Here is an 18,639-nt window from a genome sequence, read left to right as displayed (position 1 = left end):
TCCAGTATTTTCCATTTCTTTCTATATACAGTAACAGCCATTCAAAATGGAGGTAGTCACCTCCTCCTTCTCCTGGACGTGCATATTATTTTACTCTGACTCCACCTTTCACTGAATTACAGGGTCTGACCAGGAGATGATGCTTCTCTTTAGATCTTAATGTCCACAAATAATATTTTAGTAGAAAGATTGATGTTTAAAAAAGGAATCTTAGGGGACCAGTTATGGATCCATCAAGTTTTAAATGGCTACTACCGCATTATGATCACACATTTAAAGGAGGAAATACGATGTGCTATAGTGGAGGATTGTGGCTTCATTTACCAAATAAACCTGTTCTAGTTCATTTATAGGCTTGTGAACTTTTTTAAATAGTGAACTATGACCGTGAACTAGTTCATTTTCATCTGTGTGAACTGAACTTTGAGCTCATTCTTTTTAACTATGAACAGGAACAACATTGCTCCTGTTTTTGTGCTGGGCTGTGAAACTGGCATCTCTGCTGATCTCACACATCCTGGACATAAACTGTTAGATTCTTAAGCTCATGGCGCTGCTACGCAGCCTTTTTCTGCTAAAACAGGAGCAGTTTCTATTCCCAGGTACTCTCACTGAGGAGCACAAACAGCGACTCTGCTGATATGTACAGGTGCTGGTCATAAAATTAGAATATCATGAAAAAGTAGATTGATTTCAGTAATTCCATTTAAAAAGTGAAACTTGTATATTATATTCATACATTACATACAAACTCATATATTTCAGATGTTTATTTTGTTTAATTTTGATGATTACAAATGACAACAAATGAAAATCTCAAATTCATCATATCAGAAAATTAGAATATTGTGAAAAGGTTCAAAATTGATGGCCCCTGGTGCCACACTCTAATCAGCTAATTAACTCAAACCACCTGCAAAAGCCTTTAAATGGTCTTTCAGTCTAGTTCTATAGGCTACACAATCATGGGGAAGACTGCTGACTTGACAGTTGTCCAAAAGACGACCATCGACACCTTGCACAAGGAGGGCAAGACACAAAAGGTCATCGCTAAAGAGGCTGGCTGTTCACAGAGCTCAGTGTCCAAGCACATTAATAGAGAGGCGAAGGGAAGGAAAAGATGTGGTCGAAAAAAGTGTACAAGCAAGAGAGATAACCGCACCCTGGAGAGGATTGTGAAACAAAACCCATTCAAAAATGTGGGGGAGATTCACAAAGAGTGGACTGCAGCTGGAGTGAGTGCTTCAAGAACCACCACACACAGACGTATGAAAGACATGGGTTTCTGCTGTCTCATTCCTTGTGTCAAGCCACTCTTGAACCACAGACAGCGTCAGAAGCGTCTTGCCTGGGCTAAAGAGAAACAGGACTGGACTGCTGGTGAGTGGTCCAAAGTCATGTTCTCTGATGAAAGTAAATTTTGCATTTCCTTTGGAAATCAAGGTCCCAGAGTCTGGAGGAAAAGAAGAGAGGCACTTCATCCACGTTGCTTGAAGTCCAGTGTAAAGTTTCCACAGTCAGTGATGGTTTGGGGTGCCATGTCATCTGCTGGTGTTGGTCCATTGTGTTTTCTGAGGTCCAGGGTCAACGCAGCCACATACCAGGAAGTTTTAGAGCACTTCATGCTTCCTGCAGCTGACCAACTTTTTGGAGATGCAGATTTCATTTTCCAACAGGACTTGGCACCTGCACACAGTGCCAAAGCTACCAGTACCTGGTTGAAGGACCATGGTATCCCTGTTCTTAATTGGCCAGCAAACTCTCCTGACCTTAACCCCATAGAAAATCTATGGGGTATTGTGAAGAAGAAGATGCAATACACCAGACCCAACAATTCAGAAGAGCTAAAAGCCACTATTAGAGCAACCTGGGCTATCATAACACCTGAGCAGTGCCACAGACTGATCGACTCCATGCCACGCCGCATTGCTGCAGTAATACAGGCCAAAGGAGGCCCAACTAAATACTGAGTGCTGTACATGCTCATACTTTTCATGTTCATACTTTTCAGTTGGCCAACATTTCTATAAATCCTTTGTTTTTATTGGTCTTCAGTAATATTCTAATTTTCTGATATGATGAATTTGAGATTTTCATTTGTTGTAATTTGTAATCATCAAAATTAAACAAAATAAACATCTGAAATATATGAGTTTGTATGTAATGTATGAATATAATATACAAGTTTCACTTTTTAAATGGAATTACTGAAATCAATCTACTTTTTCATGATATTCTAATTTTATGACCAGCACCTGTATAATACACAGGACACAGATATAGGGTTAAAAACACTACGTCATGTTTTACTGATATTGCAATGATGGAAAAAACCCACAATTAAATATCTCGTTTGTGTGGAGAAGCTGATCAACGCAGTTGAGTCAGAGTTTGTGTAATTTATATAAAGATGTGTTGATTTCGAATGAAAGGAAAAGTTTTAAGTGTTTGTTCCTTTAATGGATCCACCTTATTTTAAGGTGGATCCATGATATCTCAGCCTGACGACTGAGCCTCTTTTATTTTATGATTAATTTGTAAGTTGTTTTTTCATTCATGTATTTATTTTTATCAACTTATTTTCTAAGTTTTATCTTTTGTATTTTATTACATTTGTAATAGGTTCAAAAGAAAATGTTTACCTGGTATTTTTCACACATCCTTTTGATTTGTGATGCTACTTTTAATAAACGAAGTAAATAAAAAAATAAAGTTTTAATTCTGTATTTTTACCGCATTATCTTATGTATATTGTATGTATATGTATAGCCCTACACTGATCAGCTTTAGAGCTCAACTCAAACTACGGATGAAAACAAACCAGTCATGTGACCACTAAACTCTTAACTACGGAAGAGGATTAGGGCCACTGAAAAAAAAAAAAAAGTTAACGGATTTTTTAATTTTATTTCAATTTAATATGGGGAAAAAGTCAGAATTCTGACTTTTTTCCCCATACTAAACTGAAAAAAAAAGTAAAAATCAGTTAACTTTTTTTTTTTTTCCAGTGGCCCTAATCCTCTTCCGTACTTAACATTTCCTTGTGATGCTTATATCGTATATTATATGTTCTTTCTTATGTATTTTCCTGCCTAGGGACTACAGATGAAAATTAGCTTTGTAGCTATAATCCGGCATATTTACATTTTTTTATATACTGATGTTCATTAATGTGCATTGTCCCTATTTAAATAAATATATTTTCATCTGACTAAAGCCAGAATCTGAATCCGTTTCCTTTGATTATCAAAATAATGACTATAAAGGAGAAGTTTTAAAGAGTTTGGAAATGAGATGTTTGCTTTCATCCTCTAAGCAGCACAAGAACCGATATTTCATCAAATATTATTTATTGAATGCATGGATGGAGGCAGAAAATGGGAAGTTTATGTAAGTTCATTAAATTGACCACTCCGCCGCTAACAGAATAACTTTGGACCCAAACTTCCATCCAATATGAGCAGCGACTTGCTGCTAATAACGTGTCCATAAGCAAATATATTCAAATGAAGTGGGTCAGCAGCGGTACTAAACAGCTCCATGCAGGTACAGGGCCAGGAATTTGTTGAATGTTTCAGGTTTATAACCTGCCAGACCAGCTGGGACCTGAAAGGGAACAAACAACCATGTGTTAGCATCAGTGATGTGCAAGTTACTTCCAAACTGTAATACATTATAGATTACTTGTTACTGTTATTTAGAAATAATTATTTACATTACAATATTACTGTCTCAGAATTGTAATGCGTTACGTTACTCCTGTATTACTTTTGAGTTACTTTCACCAAAATAACTACAAGGTAGACCTTTCCATTTCTAAAATGACAAAATGTAAAAATAAATTACATGTACCGTAAGTAACATAGTTAATGTTAACAGAGCATTTTACATCCAGTAGAAGGCAATATGATGTTCCAAAATGACTGTGGGCTATCCAGGCTACTAACAATACAACATATAATTGGCAAATTGAAGTTTCAAGACAAAGAAAGGATGAGAGATAAAATCACAAATTATCTAAGTTTGTTAAAATTATGGTAGAGGTAAAGTGATTATCTGGTAATATCCATGAATAGCTTGGGTATATTAAAGGAATAGTACACCCAAAACATGATTAGCCTTCATTTTCTACTCACCCCCATGCTGAACAACACTCTGGAGTACTTTTTTGATATCTCAAATGCATCTGGAGATCTGGGAGGCTTCTTGCTGTCTGCTGACATTCAAATAATGGAGGTCTATGGCGCCCGAGGCAGAAAGGTCCATAAAAGTCCACAAAAAACGTGTCAATATTCCTCCATACTGCTCGTCCAATGTATTCCAAGTGTCCTGAGTGGGTAGCATCCAGAATTTACTCGAAACGAAGTCATTTAGAATGTTTTTAGAGCATAAACAGTAGTGTATAGGATTTCCTAAAAGCACGTTCACGAGTCTACGGAAACCGCGGTAGACCAAACCAGATGAAAGTGCGCATTCAGCGTCTGCTCTGCCGATAATTCAAGCGTAGAAGAAGAAATGTGCTGTTTACCTGTGCAAAGAAAGAAACAACGAAAGAAAAATGTCTGAGGACTTCAGTGTTGAGGAAGAGCATGAGTTCTTTGCTGAGCTGAATGCGCACTTTTATCTGGTTTGGTCTGCCGCGGTTTCCGTAGACTCGTGAACGCGCTTTCAGGAAATCCTATACACTACTGTTTATGCTCTAAAAACATTCTAAATGACTTCGTTTCGAGTAAATTATGGATGCTACCCACTCAGGACACTTGAAATACATTGGACGAGCAGTATGGAGGAATATTGACACGTTTTTTGTGGACTTTTATGGACCTTTCTGCCTCGGGCGCCATAGACCTCCATTATTTGAATGTCAGCAGACAGCAAGAAGCCTCCCAGATCTCCAGATGCATTTGAGATATCAAAAAAGTACTCCAGAGTGTTGTTCAGCATGGGGGTGAGTAGAAAATGAAGGCTAATCATGTTTTGGGTGTACTATTCCTTTAATATTAGACACAACAGAACTGTATGTAAACTCGGTAATGTCATGACAAGATTTGTTCTTTGTTTTTGTTTTTATTCAAGAGGTTTACAACACAAAACTGTCATGAACAAAGTGCGCATGATGAACAAATCTTATCCTTTTACAGCAACTATAAAGTGCACTTGGAGGACCGACAGTTCTTTCGGTTTTACACAAAGGTTGCATTTGACTATTACGTTCTTCAAACTCGAAGTAATGCGCATACGTCCATCTCACGAATGTACAGTCGTCTTCTGCCATCTTCGTTAGCTTTTCCACTGGGAAGCGCGAGAACTACGCAGAAATCACGTGTCGTGCGACACGCCACTCCTGTAAAACCCGCTCTAATCCTCCTTCATAAATGTCTCGCAGTTTTACTTTTTTTTTTTTTTTTTATAAATAAGTGTTGTAACGCAAGCTTTGCTGAACATGTACCGAGTAAAATATTGCAGAAAATTTATAGGTAATGCCTTACACTACGGCGTTACATCAAGAAGTAATACATTACTGTAATGCATTACTTTTGTAACGCGTTACTCCCAACACTGGTTAGCATTAGGAAGTGTTCCCCACTCTCCTAAAGGTACGATGCAAACAGAAAAAGGTTCCTCAAAGCCAAAGCCAAACAAATCGGCTGCTTTCTTCAACAGATGCTGAGAACAGAGACTAGTGCGACCAGGCAGCTGAAGATAATCTACATTTTTTTAATTTTCTTTTACAAAGGTATCCGTACCTTTACTTCTTTCCTTTTAATGAGGGGTCGCACCTTCGCAAAATCATACAGCTCAACATCTTCCTCCAACCAAACCTGCAGTGGAAAAAAGCACAAAGCAGAAATATTTACCTGAGTTTCAGGAATCAGATGCATTTCCTGTAACCTTTCATAAAATCAAACATCACTTTTATTTATTTTTTTACAGCATTCAGGGTATGAAAAAAAAGATAACATTTTTTTAAGTTTTTACAGAAAAATAACTTTAAAACAGCCATTTAATTTGACCCTTTACGACTGAAACATTGTTTGATGAGCAGGCCGACTCCTGTCTGCAGAGCGTCTGTGGAGGGGGCGGGACGTCTGGAGCTGAGGTATTGCATTGCACTCATTGCACTGATTTTCTGCAGTATTTTTTGATGCAAAGCCTTTCAGAATCTATAACGCAGGGGTATTATTGTGCAACTTTTCTACTTCTGTCATTTGCTGTTGTTTCTAAAAAAAAAAACACAAAACAATGTTACAGCTTTCAAATTTGAAACATTGTCTAGCCTGTAAGGTAAAAAAAAATAAAATAAAATATAAAAGAAAAGAACCAATTAATCAAATCAAATCGATCGGTTCAGGAAATCGATACTGAATCGAATCGCCACGATGGATGTGATTTACACCCCTAATTCCATCTTTCAGCGACAAACGATCATTTTCTCATTCCCACGCTTTAACGAAGCCCAGAGGAAAATTCAGCGGACCTGATTTTTGATGCCGTCATCTTCAGAGAGATCTGTGGTGTTGAGCTGGAATACCAGAAACTGAAAGATTCGGCCGTTGGTCCCCACTGCCTGTACCGTTATGGGATGTTCCAAGACACTCTGAGTCTGACGAGCATCGTGTAAAAGAGACAGAATGTTAAGGTTAATGTAAACACAGATGTTTTACTGGTGATAAATGAGCCTTTTTCTGCATGTTCTTACCCCGTACAGCTTGTGCGCTCGAGCCAAAGCATTTCCAAAGGTGAACATGATCATCTTGGCTCTGAACTGTTCTGGGCGGAGCTTAGAGTTAGAATCAGGCGTCTCCAGGAAGTAAAGTGTGTGGGCATGAGGGTAGGGATAACCCTCCCTAAAACCTGGGGGGGAGAGAGACTATTAAAATTAGACCGTACTAAACCAAAGCAGCAGAGCTGAATCGTTAGGAAGTGAAATTTGCTCCATTATTTTGTAAACAAAGAACACATTTTGTACATTTTGCAGATTTATCAGATTTAGTTTTTCAAAACACAAACAATTAAAGATTGATGTTTTATTGCTTTTAGCAATTGTTTTATGGATTTAGTTTTCATAAATGTTCAAATTGAGTTTTACGTATTACATTCTTCTTAAAATTGCATTTTTCAGATCACAATTTTCACTTCTGGGGCAGCCTTTTCTCTGGAGCGAGGAGCAAAGACGCATCTTAGATCAGATTAGATTAGATGAGCTTTATTGATATCAGAGCGGAGAAATTCACTGCTCATATATTGGCATAGTAATTAAAGAAGGTGCAAACAAAGAGGAAAAGGTGCATTAAGACCAAATAACACTATAAAAAATAGAAAGAAGGAAAAGTAGGAGCCGATGTGACCGGCTGCTGCCTGCGCAGCGCCATCTTGGATCCATCTCTATTAATCCGTAAATGCTAGCTGCGAAACTGAATCTTAATTTGTAGTCTACTGCTTCATCCGGGAACAGGTCGTAGGGCATCAGTCTCAGTGGAGACTCAGACTTCCTCTCTGCAGACGCCTCCTCTGGCTCTGCTGGGAGAAGGCTGAGGATCTCCCAAGCCAACAGAGAGACATAGTCCCTCCAGCATATCCTGGGTCATCCACTGGGCATCCTCCAGGTGGGAGGTCCCAGGAACACCTCAGAAGGGAGGTAATAAAGGGGCATCCCAATAAGATGCTTAAATTTCTCCACGAGGCAGAAATTCTCCGCCAACCCGAAGGCGACAGCACACATTTTTGCAGTCAACAACCATGGCCTTGGACCAGCTGATTCCCATCCTGGCCTCTTCACATTCTAATGTGAACCCCCCCAATGCATAGTGCAGGTCTTGGCAGGAGGGATCCAGCTAAACCATGTCGTCTGCAAAAAGAAGGGTTGAGATCCGCTGATCCCAGATCCAGACCCCTCCAGCCCTTGGCTACGCCTAGAAATCCTGTCCATACAGGTTATGGACTGTCCTCTACCTGAAGAGGTGTGTCAGCTGGATCGAGGAGATCCTCAAAGCATTCCTTCCACTGTCCAACGATATCCTCTTTCTGGGTCAGCAGCTTCCCTCTTCCACTAAAAACAGTGTTAGCAAAGCACAGCTTTTTCCCTCTGGAGCGGCGGACGGTTTACCAGAATCACATTGAGGCCAACCAACTGCCTTTCTTCATGGCCTCTCAAACCTCTTCCCAGGCCTGGGTTTTTGGCTCTACAACCACCCAATTAGCAGCACGCTTGGCCTCACAATACCTGCTTGTTGCCTCACAAGTCCAAACAAACCAACCTGGAATCTAGAAATAAGTAAAAATTTAAATTAAATGTATTTACCCTTAATTTGAGTAGGTAAATGAGATAGTTTGTCAATGGAAGAAGTATTTTACTCCTAAAATTAGATAATTAGATACAATGCACTTGAAATACGACAATGCAGCTGTGTTTTCTTATTTTAAGTGTGAATTGTCTCGTTGCATTGGATAAATGTCTCTTTTACCTCCTAACAATTCCCTTCTTTTAAGAAAAAATGGCTTATCTAGATTTTGATTTTTTCCAGTGCTCGATGGGACTCCTTCGGCCTAACAGCAACCGTTACTCCCGGCGTTCACCAATGAGTTCTGGGTATAATGCCACAACAGGCACCGCAGAATTTACAGCCACAGCTACGGGCGGCTGGATCGGCAATAGAGCCAGAGAACATGGCCCACTCAGACTCCATGTATCCAGCCTCATTGGTCTCCAGTCTGCTTTGGATACTAGAAGAAGTTCTCCTAGAACTTGGAGTTGAACACGTCCCTGAGCGTCACCAGACGTTCCCAGCAGAGACATAACCCAAGGTCAGAAGATACGACTACAACGAAACTAAACTCGTGTACAGAGAACTGGGGTCTTTCTTTTAAACAAATATTTAAAAAAAAAAATGAAATATTAAATCTGTATAAAAATAAAAAAATAAAAACATGAATGAAACGTTGTTACACCCCGGCTTGGTGGGTGCAAGAGGTCCCTGGTTTAAATCCCGGACAAGCCCCCAATATGTTACGCCCCGGTTTGGTGGGTGCAACATAGTGGATGACAACAAAACATTTAGTATATCAAACGTAGGATTTATTATAAAGCTAGGGGTTAAAACATACAAAAAAAAGACAAGGAAGTGGTAGTGAGCAGCAGCTGCTGCTGTTCTGGCTGCCAGGCTGGAGAGAGAGAGAGAGAGAGGGTGGAGCCAAGGCAGACCTTTAAAGACTACAGCTCAATGAGGGTTCAGGGCAGGCTGGAAAACCTGGAACTGGAAGACAGGCTTAGTACAGCTCCATACATAACAAACGTGTATTTGATTTTTTCTTTTTTTTTTTTTTAGAAAAAATATTTCCAATTTAAAACCGTATTTTTTGTTTATAACATTTATGGATCAGAATTCACTCCATACTACACATGGAAAATGGAGATAACCCACCTGAGCAGTTGATTTCCTCGTTGTAAACGTTCACTTGCTGCAGGTCGATGGTGGGGGAGACGGGATAGAAGCTTTCCAGGATCTGATCCGACGTCTCCAACACTTCTGTTTCCCCGCACACCCGTGGCAGAGGATCCATGCTGCAATGCAGCAAACCGTTCTGACCTCTGACCTGGAACAGGTCATCACCTGAAAATAAAATAAAAGACTGTTAGAGAGCGTAAAGGTTTTCATTCAACCCTGTTCGCTTTATTTAAACACCATTTTAGATAACAGTTTTAAAGATCGGATCATCTACAGATATCAAATCTGATTCGACATGTCCAAACTCCCCCCCGCCACCTCCAAGGCTGCGGATCTACCTCTTTTCCAGGTAGCTGCTAATGAATAGTTCTCGGCCAGGATCCTCCTTCCAATGGCTGGGTGAGTGGGCTGCAGGGTCGCGCAGAGATGGAGCAGATTGTGAAGCAGAGTGTTGCTACAAAAAAAGCACACAATGACAGATTGTTTTATGTATGTATGTATGTACACTACTGTTCAAAAGTTTGGGGTCACTTTGAAATGTCCTTATTTTTGAAGGAAAAGCACTGTACTTTTCAATGAAGATAACTTTAAACTAGTCTTAACTAGTACTGCGGGTACTATTTAATGAAGATGCCAGTTGGGGACCTGTGAGTCGCCTGTTTCTCAAACTAGAGACTCTAATGTACTTATCTTCTTGCTCAGTTGTGCAACGCGGCCTCCTACTTCTTTTTCTACTCTGGTCAGAGCCTGTTTGTGCTGTCCTCTGAAGGGAGTAGTACACACCGTTGTAGGAAATCTTCAATTTCTTAGCAATTTCTCACATGGAATAGCCTTCATTTCAAAGAACAAGAATAGACTGTCGAGTTTCAGATGAAAGTTCTCTTTTTCTGGCCATTTTGAGCGTTTAATTGACCCCACAAATGTGATGCTCCAGAAACTCAATCTGCTCAAAGGAAGGTCAGTTTTGTAGCTTCTGTAACGAGCTAAACTGTTGTCAGATGTGTGAACATGATTGCACAAGGGTTTTCTAATCATCAATTAGCCTTCTGAGCCAATGAGCAAACACATTGTACCATTAGAACACTGGACACTGCAAAAAAGGAAAATCTATTTCTATTTCGCTTAATTCTGTGACATTTCTGCTAAAATATTAATAAAAAAAACGTTTTGAAGTTTTTGTCAAGTGTATTTTTCCCATACATTCACTACACCTAAATAATGAAATTAATTCTAGCCAAAAAAAACAGACTAGTTTTAAGCCTTTAAATGAACTGGTATCAAGTACATTTGCCTTGTTTTTAAGCCTGCTGTATGCTTGTTTTGAGTTGGTTAGAGGTTATTTAATTCTAAGCAATAATGACTAATAAATGAGAATAAATTGCTTAAAATAAGAGAAAAAATCTTAACAAGTAAAAGAAGAAATTGATTTTTCTACTTGATTTAAGTTTTTTTGGATGCTTACTACTTGGATATTATTATGTTCTTGTTTTAAGAAATCTTACCAAGTCACATTTGCTTGCTGCACTGGCAGATTATTTTGCTCAAAATAAGCAATTATTCACTTAAAACACTATATTTTTTTCTTGTTTTAGTGATAGTTGCTGGAAATGGGCCTCTATACACCTATGTATATATTGCACCAAAAACCAGACATTTGCAGCTAGAATAGTCATTTACCACATTAGGAATGTATAGAGTGTATTTCTTTAAAGTTAAGACTAGTTTAAAGTTATCTTGATTAAAAAGTACGGTGCTTTTCCTTCAAAAATAAGGACATTTCAATGTGACCCCAAACTCAGTGTTCAAACAGCGGGGAAAAAGTAGCGAATTATAGTCCGGAATTTACGGTAATCAAATTGTCCAGTAATAAGAAGGGAAACACAGAAGCTGGCTGGTGTTCAGGAAGTGGGGAAGTTGAGCATGAAGCCCATTGACATTGTCTAGCTTTCTGTCAGTTCCACTGTACTGCCAGCAGATGGAGCCCTGTCCGTTTATGAAGGTAAAAAGAATTCTACCACTTGGTACTATTTTGAACATTTCTTGACCAATTTCTCTTAGTGGGAGGTTTGTTTTCTTCTATTTAATTATATATTTCTATAGAAATAAAGCCACTCTTATGTTATCAGTTACTCCGCACCACATCCATTTTTATTCTAACTAATCCTCTTCAGTCCTCTTCAGTGCTGCTTTAAATTTACACATAAATAATCAGAATGTGTCCCACTTTAATAAAAGACCCTACCTGTATTTCTCCTTTTTGGGCCGTGGTTCTGTTGTATCCCAGAACCGGGCGTGTTTGATGGCGTTCTGCGCGCGCTCATCCTGATTCAGCAGCTGGTTTTCAGGCACTGCAGCCGGTGAGGTGATGTGAGAAGGCAGGCCGGGGATCAAACTGGATTTGGTCAACCAGAGAGCCTGACGCACACCTGAAACACATTTTAAATTTAAAAACTTTCCTTATTGATAAAGCTTCTAGTTAGAGTGGCTCAGGTTATCCTGAGCTATCTCTATAGTTATGCTGCTATAGGCTTAGACTGCTGGAGGACATAGGGACCCCTTTTTCATCATTCTGCTTCATTCTATCTCTATTCTCCCACTCTGCAGAATCTGTTAGTTCAATCTCTAACATTCTGCTCGCTCTGCTTTTTCTCATAGTAGCTTCATCGGGTCTGTTCCTGTTTGGCTGTGACTCCATCCTGGAGAGAAACATCAGCTGTGCTGCTGCCATCAACACCTTTGTTTATAGATGTTAGAGATTGGCCTGTTTTCCAGTGTAGTCCTGTTTCTCTGGCCGTGAGTGGCTGGATGATCTCTCTTCATCCTCTGACATGGTAGCTGGCTCGGAGGAGCTCATCTGCCTGGCTGTGTGTTTCCTGGATGGAGCTGGCTTACAGTTGCCCTTGGTATCTCTGCTTCAGTCTCCTTGAACCCCAGTCGGTCTCAGCAGATGGCCGCTCACACTGAGCCTGGTTCTGCTGGAGGTTTCTTCCTGTTAAAAGGTTGTTATTCCTCTCCACTGTCACTACAAGCATGCTCAGTGGGAGGGATTGCCTTGGAGTCAATGGGTCGATTCAATCAACTGGTTTTCCTTAGAAAATTTTGAATCAATTTGACTTTATGATATGGGGAACTGTAAAGTGCCTTGAGATGACATGTGTTGTGAATAAATGCTATATAAATAAACTGAACTGAGTTAAATTAAAATTAAAATTATGTGTCTGCAAGTCATCTAGGAGTCTAAATAACTACTTTAATAACTTAAGAATCAATTTAATGTAGATATTAGTACATGTAAATATTAATTTTATGCAGAAACATTTTTGATAAAAGTAGGTAGGTTGGTAATGACAATGTAAAAGAAGTTCGCCCCAGAACTTTTGTCCGCTGTTAGAACAGTGGAGATTGACCCTGAGGTTCTGACGCTGATCCGCTTTCCGCCACCCCTCAGTGTACATACAGGTTTTATACAGGAATAGGTCACTCTAATTTAATGCTTTTTAATGCTCTTTTAATGCTCTTACAAATTATTTTAATGCCTTCAACAGGTACCCATGACTATGGCTGGGTATTTTCACCAAAGTCCTGAATCGATTCGATTTTGATTCATACAGTTCTAAATCGATTAATTTCGATTCGATCTGTTTTTATAATAATGAAAGTGGTTCAACTGGGTTTCAAAATACTCATGTATTTTATTTTTTTCTCATAAATCAGAAAGTTTAAACTTGAGATGTGAAAAAAACTGTCTTATAAGTGCAAACTTGTTTGTGAAAAGTGAAAAAATGAAGCGTCACTCGAGCAAGCAGACGTGACACAGCAGACATGCATGAGCTGCATTATCTTCTCTGCACAAACCATATGTGCAGCGTTGTCTGTAACAACCACCGGGTGTTTGCTGGTCAGCCCCCATTTGTTAATGTCTTCAGTCAACCTATTTGCTATATTTGCAGCTGTCTGGCTCTAAGTGATTTTGAGTGCATCTTTCCTGCACATTTGAATGTTAACGTCGCTCGCATCACTATAAAATGAATCGATCTCATTCCCTAGACATCGATTTTGCAAAAATGTAAAGGGATCGAATCAAAATCGATTTTTTGACCCAGCCCTACCCATGATTGTCATTTATATATATATATATATATATATATATATATATATATATATATACATATACATATATATATAAAACACAGCAAAATCGTTCGTTATCTTTAACGGTGACAGGCTGCAGCCATTACCCGAATTCTTCGTTTTCCAGCCACTTTTGTTGAAATATGCATTTTCCCGGAGAAATTTTTATTTTTTCTCCGCCTCAAGCTTCTTTTTCCGAACATACAGCTTTATGATCAACCAGAAGCAGTTCCGTGCAAACACGCGGAACCAGTTCTATCTGATATAATATATCTGAAGAAATGTATGTATTTTTTAAATAAAGCATTTTAAATGCCACTATAATCACATTTAATTTAATTTAATAATTAAAAATAATAATTTCATGATTCTGACATTGGTTATTGTCTGGCCACCCCTATTACATTTTCTGGCTACGCCTCTGGTGTGAGGGATTGCCTTACAGACATGTGTTCTGAAACTGAAATGAAAACAATAAATAAAGCAAATCAGCAGTTCATTTTTAACCCCATCCTACCTTCCAGCATGCTGGTCCGCTGGTTGAACACATAGCACGGCTTGTCTTTATACAGCGGCATCTCCTGAGCGGGCGGAGACTTGTAGTACCTCGGGTCCTTGTAGCTCCTCTCCCATGGAGGATAAACGGGCTTAGCCAGGCCCGGAACATAATGCATCCTATCCCCGTAGCTAACCGTCTCAAGCCCGGGGATTTCCACCTTCTCCCTGGGTATCTTCGGAGGGGCTACTTTAGCGGCGGAACAGCCGCTGACCCTCAGGTTTCTCCGGATCTGGAGACTGCTCGCTCCCCCATGTGTGTACGGCTGTGAAGTTTTCAGAAAAACCTTTGTGGATAACCGATGAACCGCCGCCTTTAAACACCGTGTCGTTTCTGGAAACATGTTTAAGCCGTGGTAAAACTTCTGAGCACGTCCGCTGGGTTTATTATGAAATTATTTACATGTAACCCTGGCCTTCACTGACAGAACAAACCGCAGCAGGACGCCGCCATATTGGCGTTTATTCTGGCCGTAGTTACAGAAGCAGTTAGCGCCCCCTACAGGATTGGAGTTTGAAACATAACCCGAGTACGGAAAACGTTAGATTAATACTGGCTATTAATCTAATCAAATCATAATATTTGGTACATTTCTTATTCATACATGTACATTTTCATCATCCTCAACCTTTGTTTAATGATTGAATAAAATGTATATTTATCCACTATTTACATAAGTACAAACTATAAATATAAAGATATAGAGAACCTTAAATCACCCAATTTAATTTATCATAAAGTATATATTTTTTTAAATATTTTGTCTGTACTCATTGTCTTTGCAATTAATCTAATCATAATATTTGGTAAATTTCTTATTCATACATGTAAATTCTCATCAGCCCCAAACTTTTTTTAATGATTAACTAAAATGAATATCTATCCATTATTTACAAAAGTAAAATTCAGATTAAATTCATTGACAAATACTCTGTGATCTTACAAAACTCCATCCATGTCGATTTGGTTAGTTATAAACAAAATAACTTCCTTGTAACATTACTTTTTATCACTGCTGCACTTTAAAAAATGGATATGTCTTTAGAGCTGCAATGAATAAAATTTCGTATTGTATACACCCTGTGTGTACAAAATGACAATTAGGTTTGTCTAAGTCTTAGTCTAGTACAGGGGTCTTCAATGTTGTCCAGGCGAAGGACCCCCAAACTGATGGTTAGATGGAGCGGGGACCCCCTAATTATATATATATAGTATGAAATAGTGTTATATCAAACTGGTCCTATAGTACTCTATTACAGATGGAGTAATGTAACTAAAGTAATTTCTCCCTGGGATTATTAAAGTATTTCTGAATCTGATTCCTGGTTGATGGGACGGGTGTTGTGAATGAAACGGTGCCCAGCTTGAAAGAGCTCCTGTGTGTCGCTGAATGTTTGCATTGATGACTGAAAGACATCTTCTGCCTCCATTTATCTGTTTACTACAGTCTGTTGAATTCATGTTAATGTGGATTTAAAGACATTTCAATTAGTAGAAAAAACTGCAGGGGGGGAATATTAAAAAAGAAATGGAATCCATGCCTATTGACTATGGGTATGCTAGTCTGATGAGGTATAATCATCCGACAAAACATCAGGCATTGATGATGCTGGAGAGTTTAGCCAAAAACGCCATTGGTGTTGTCCTCGTTGCTGGAGGGATTGCTTTTCTTGGTGGCAGGAGAAACCATTGGAGAATCGGGCAGAGAGAGAAGAGAGGGATAAATCCCCAGTGTCCAGCTTTAGTAGTAGCAGGTAAGCCAGCTTAGCAAGTCAAGATTGTCCCTATTAACTTTTGAAAACCTAAAATCTTTCCTCTGGTTTTCTGTTTTTGACATGTTCAGAGTCCGAATAATTTATCCTAATTGTGAATTTAACAAGAGTATGGCTTAAAAGCTGCGTGTCTAGCGGAGCTTGATGGCAGAAGTTGTGCCGAGTCGCCATCTTGCACGCCCCACCATAGAGACTCCGATCTCTGCTCTTAGCGCCCTACTCAACAATGACGATGACGTAGTTCAGACTTCAGGAAGGATCAAGCAGGTGTTTTTTTTTTTTTTGTCCCTCCAACAAAAAAATCTAACCGCCATTGGTCAATTTTCCCATTACTTTCCAAACCAAAACACATTCACTTGCATCCATTACAGATTCATGAAGTCGTGACGGGTCATAGTGATCATAAAGATAGACAATTTCAATTGGATAACACCCTGAAAGTTGACATAACCTTATAAAGCAGATGAGATAAAATATATTGAATGTATCACTAAGTTATTACATTAAATAATACATTTAATAGATTAATTAAATTGTAGTAAGAGATTTTTCCTCCTACTATGAAGGCATAGAGGGCCCTTACGGTTCCCCTCTGATATGTATAGACCAGGGGTGCTCAAGTCCAGTCCTTAAGAGCTACTTTTCTGCAGCTTTTTAATGAACCACCTTTTTTTTTTGTAATTCAAGTTTTTATTGAATTTTTCAATTTTTAAACATAAACAAAACAAAAAACATTACAATAAAAATAACAAAGAACAAAACAGTGAGGTTTAGTGCGAATCCTTGTTTTGCTGCCTTAAAGTCCAAATCGATTTGTAGACATATACACTCAACGGCCACTTTATTAGGTACACCTGTCCAACTGCTCGTTAACACTTAATTTCTAAGCAGCCAATCACATGGCGGCAACTCAGTGCATTTAGGCATGTAGACATGGTCAAGACAATCTCCTGCAGTTCAAACCGAGCATCAGTATGGGGAAGAAAGCTGATTTGAGTGACTTTGAACCTGGAAATAATGATCTACTGGGATTTTCACGCATAACCATCTCTAGGGTTTACAGAGAATGGTCCGAAAAAGAAAAAACATCCAGTGAGCGGCAATTCTGTGGGCGGAAATGCCTTGTTGATGCCAGAGGTCAGAGGAGAATGGCCAGACTGGTTCAAGCTGATAGAAGGGCAACAGTGACTCAAATAACCACCCGTTACAACCAAGGTGGGCAGAAGAGCATCTCTGAATGCACAGTACGTGGAACTTTGAGGCAGATGGGCTACAGCAGCAGAAGACCACACCGGGTGCCACTCCTTTCAGCTAAGAACAGGAAACTGAGGCTACAATTTGCACAAGCTCATGGAAATTGGACAATAGAAGATTGGAAAAACATTGCCTGGTCTGATGAGTCTCGATTTCTGCTGCGACATTCGGATGGTAGGGTCAGAATTTGGCGTCTACAACATGAAAGCATGGATCCATCCTGCCTTGTATCAACGGTTCAGGCTGGTGGTGGTGGTGTCATGGTGTGGGGAATATTTTCTTGGCACTCTTTGGGCCCCTTGGTACCGATTGAGCATCGTTGCAACGCCACAGCCTACCTGAGTATTGTTGCTGACCATGTCCATCCCTTTATGACCACAATGTACCCAACTTCTGATGGCTACTTTCAGCAGGATAATGTGCCATGTCATAAAGCTGGAATCATCTCAGGCTGGTTTCTTGAACATGACAATGAGTTCACTGTACTCAAATGGCCTCCACAGTCACCAGATCTCAATCCAAAAGAGCAACTTTGGGATGTGGTGGAACGGGAGATTCGCATCATGGATGTGCAGCCGACAAATCTGCGGCAACTGTGTGATGCCATCATGTCAATATGGACCAAACTCCCTGAGGAATGCTTCCAGCACCTTGTTGAATCTATGCCACGAAGAATTGAGGCAGTTCTGAAGGCAAAAGGGGGTCCAACCCATTACTAGCACCTAATAAAGTGGCCGGTGAGTGTATGTGCAAAAATTGTCCCATTGTTGCATGGCTGCTTCATTATTAGAATATATTCTTCCCAACATTTTTTCACAAGCAACATTTTCAGTCATTTTCTCGGTCCACATTCTAATTGTTGGGGTATGGGGGTCCTTCCATAACTTTAAAATAAGTAGGGCACATGTGACCAGTGCAGTGCTCAACACTCTAAAAGCATGTCTGTTTAACAGTGGTACCTCACTTTTATCTCTAAGTAAACACAGTCTGGGTGAATTTGGCAAATAACAAGGCAACCAACCCTGCATATAGCGATGGATGAACCCCATTTTTAACACATCTGAGTCAAATGAGTGGCTCGTTACCATGCCTCTGCTGGGCTAAATGAGAGGATTGAGCCTTTCAATTCAGGTGTGTTAGAGAAAAGATGCATCTAAAAGTTACAGGAAGGAAGCTCTTGAGTACTGGACTCAAGAGCTACTGAGTGACGACTAGATTGTAGACACAGATTGGGTAACATCCCAACCTTGCAACAATGTTTAAGACGGAAAACGTTAGCCTTTAAATGCAAAACCCCATCATGCACTGCTACATATTTTTGCAAAATATTCTAACATAAATTCGCCAAATATAAGAGGACCATCTTAGTTTGGTTTAAAGAAAGCATTTTAGTTCTATTATTATTTAATTTGTTGCATTTTACAGTTTGAAGAAACAAGGATGTGCATGACAAGGAAGGGTTATATATACTGCATGCATC

General features: G+C 39.4%; 1 protein-coding gene across 1 annotated transcript; it reads right to left on the bottom strand.

The window, feature by feature from the left end:
• Positions 1 to 3,333: 3,333 nt before the first annotated feature.
• mrpl37 (mitochondrial ribosomal protein L37) lies at positions 3,334 to 14,605 on the bottom strand. The gene is made up of 8 exons (XM_038304862.1): positions 14,095 to 14,605; positions 11,689 to 11,872; positions 9,785 to 9,900; positions 9,423 to 9,611; positions 6,701 to 6,855; positions 6,479 to 6,604; positions 5,748 to 5,822; positions 3,334 to 3,606 (listed from the first exon to the last, which is right to left on the bottom strand). Exons 1-8 carry the CDS (start codon positions 14,474 to 14,476, stop codon positions 3,529 to 3,531), a joined length of 1,305 nt encoding a protein of 434 aa, XP_038160790.1. The 5' UTR covers positions 14,477 to 14,605; the 3' UTR covers positions 3,334 to 3,528.
• Between the last annotated feature and the right edge of the window lie 4,034 nt (positions 14,606 to 18,639).

This window comes from Cyprinodon tularosa, unplaced genomic scaffold, assembly GCF_016077235.1.
Source record: "Cyprinodon tularosa strain WSP-4 unplaced genomic scaffold, ASM1607723v1 ctg545, whole genome shotgun sequence".
Taxonomy (NCBI): Eukaryota; Metazoa; Chordata; class Actinopteri; order Cyprinodontiformes; family Cyprinodontidae; genus Cyprinodon; species Cyprinodon tularosa.
The sequence above is the reverse complement of the archived record's forward strand: the minus strand, read 5'-3'. Positions and strand labels throughout refer to the sequence as shown.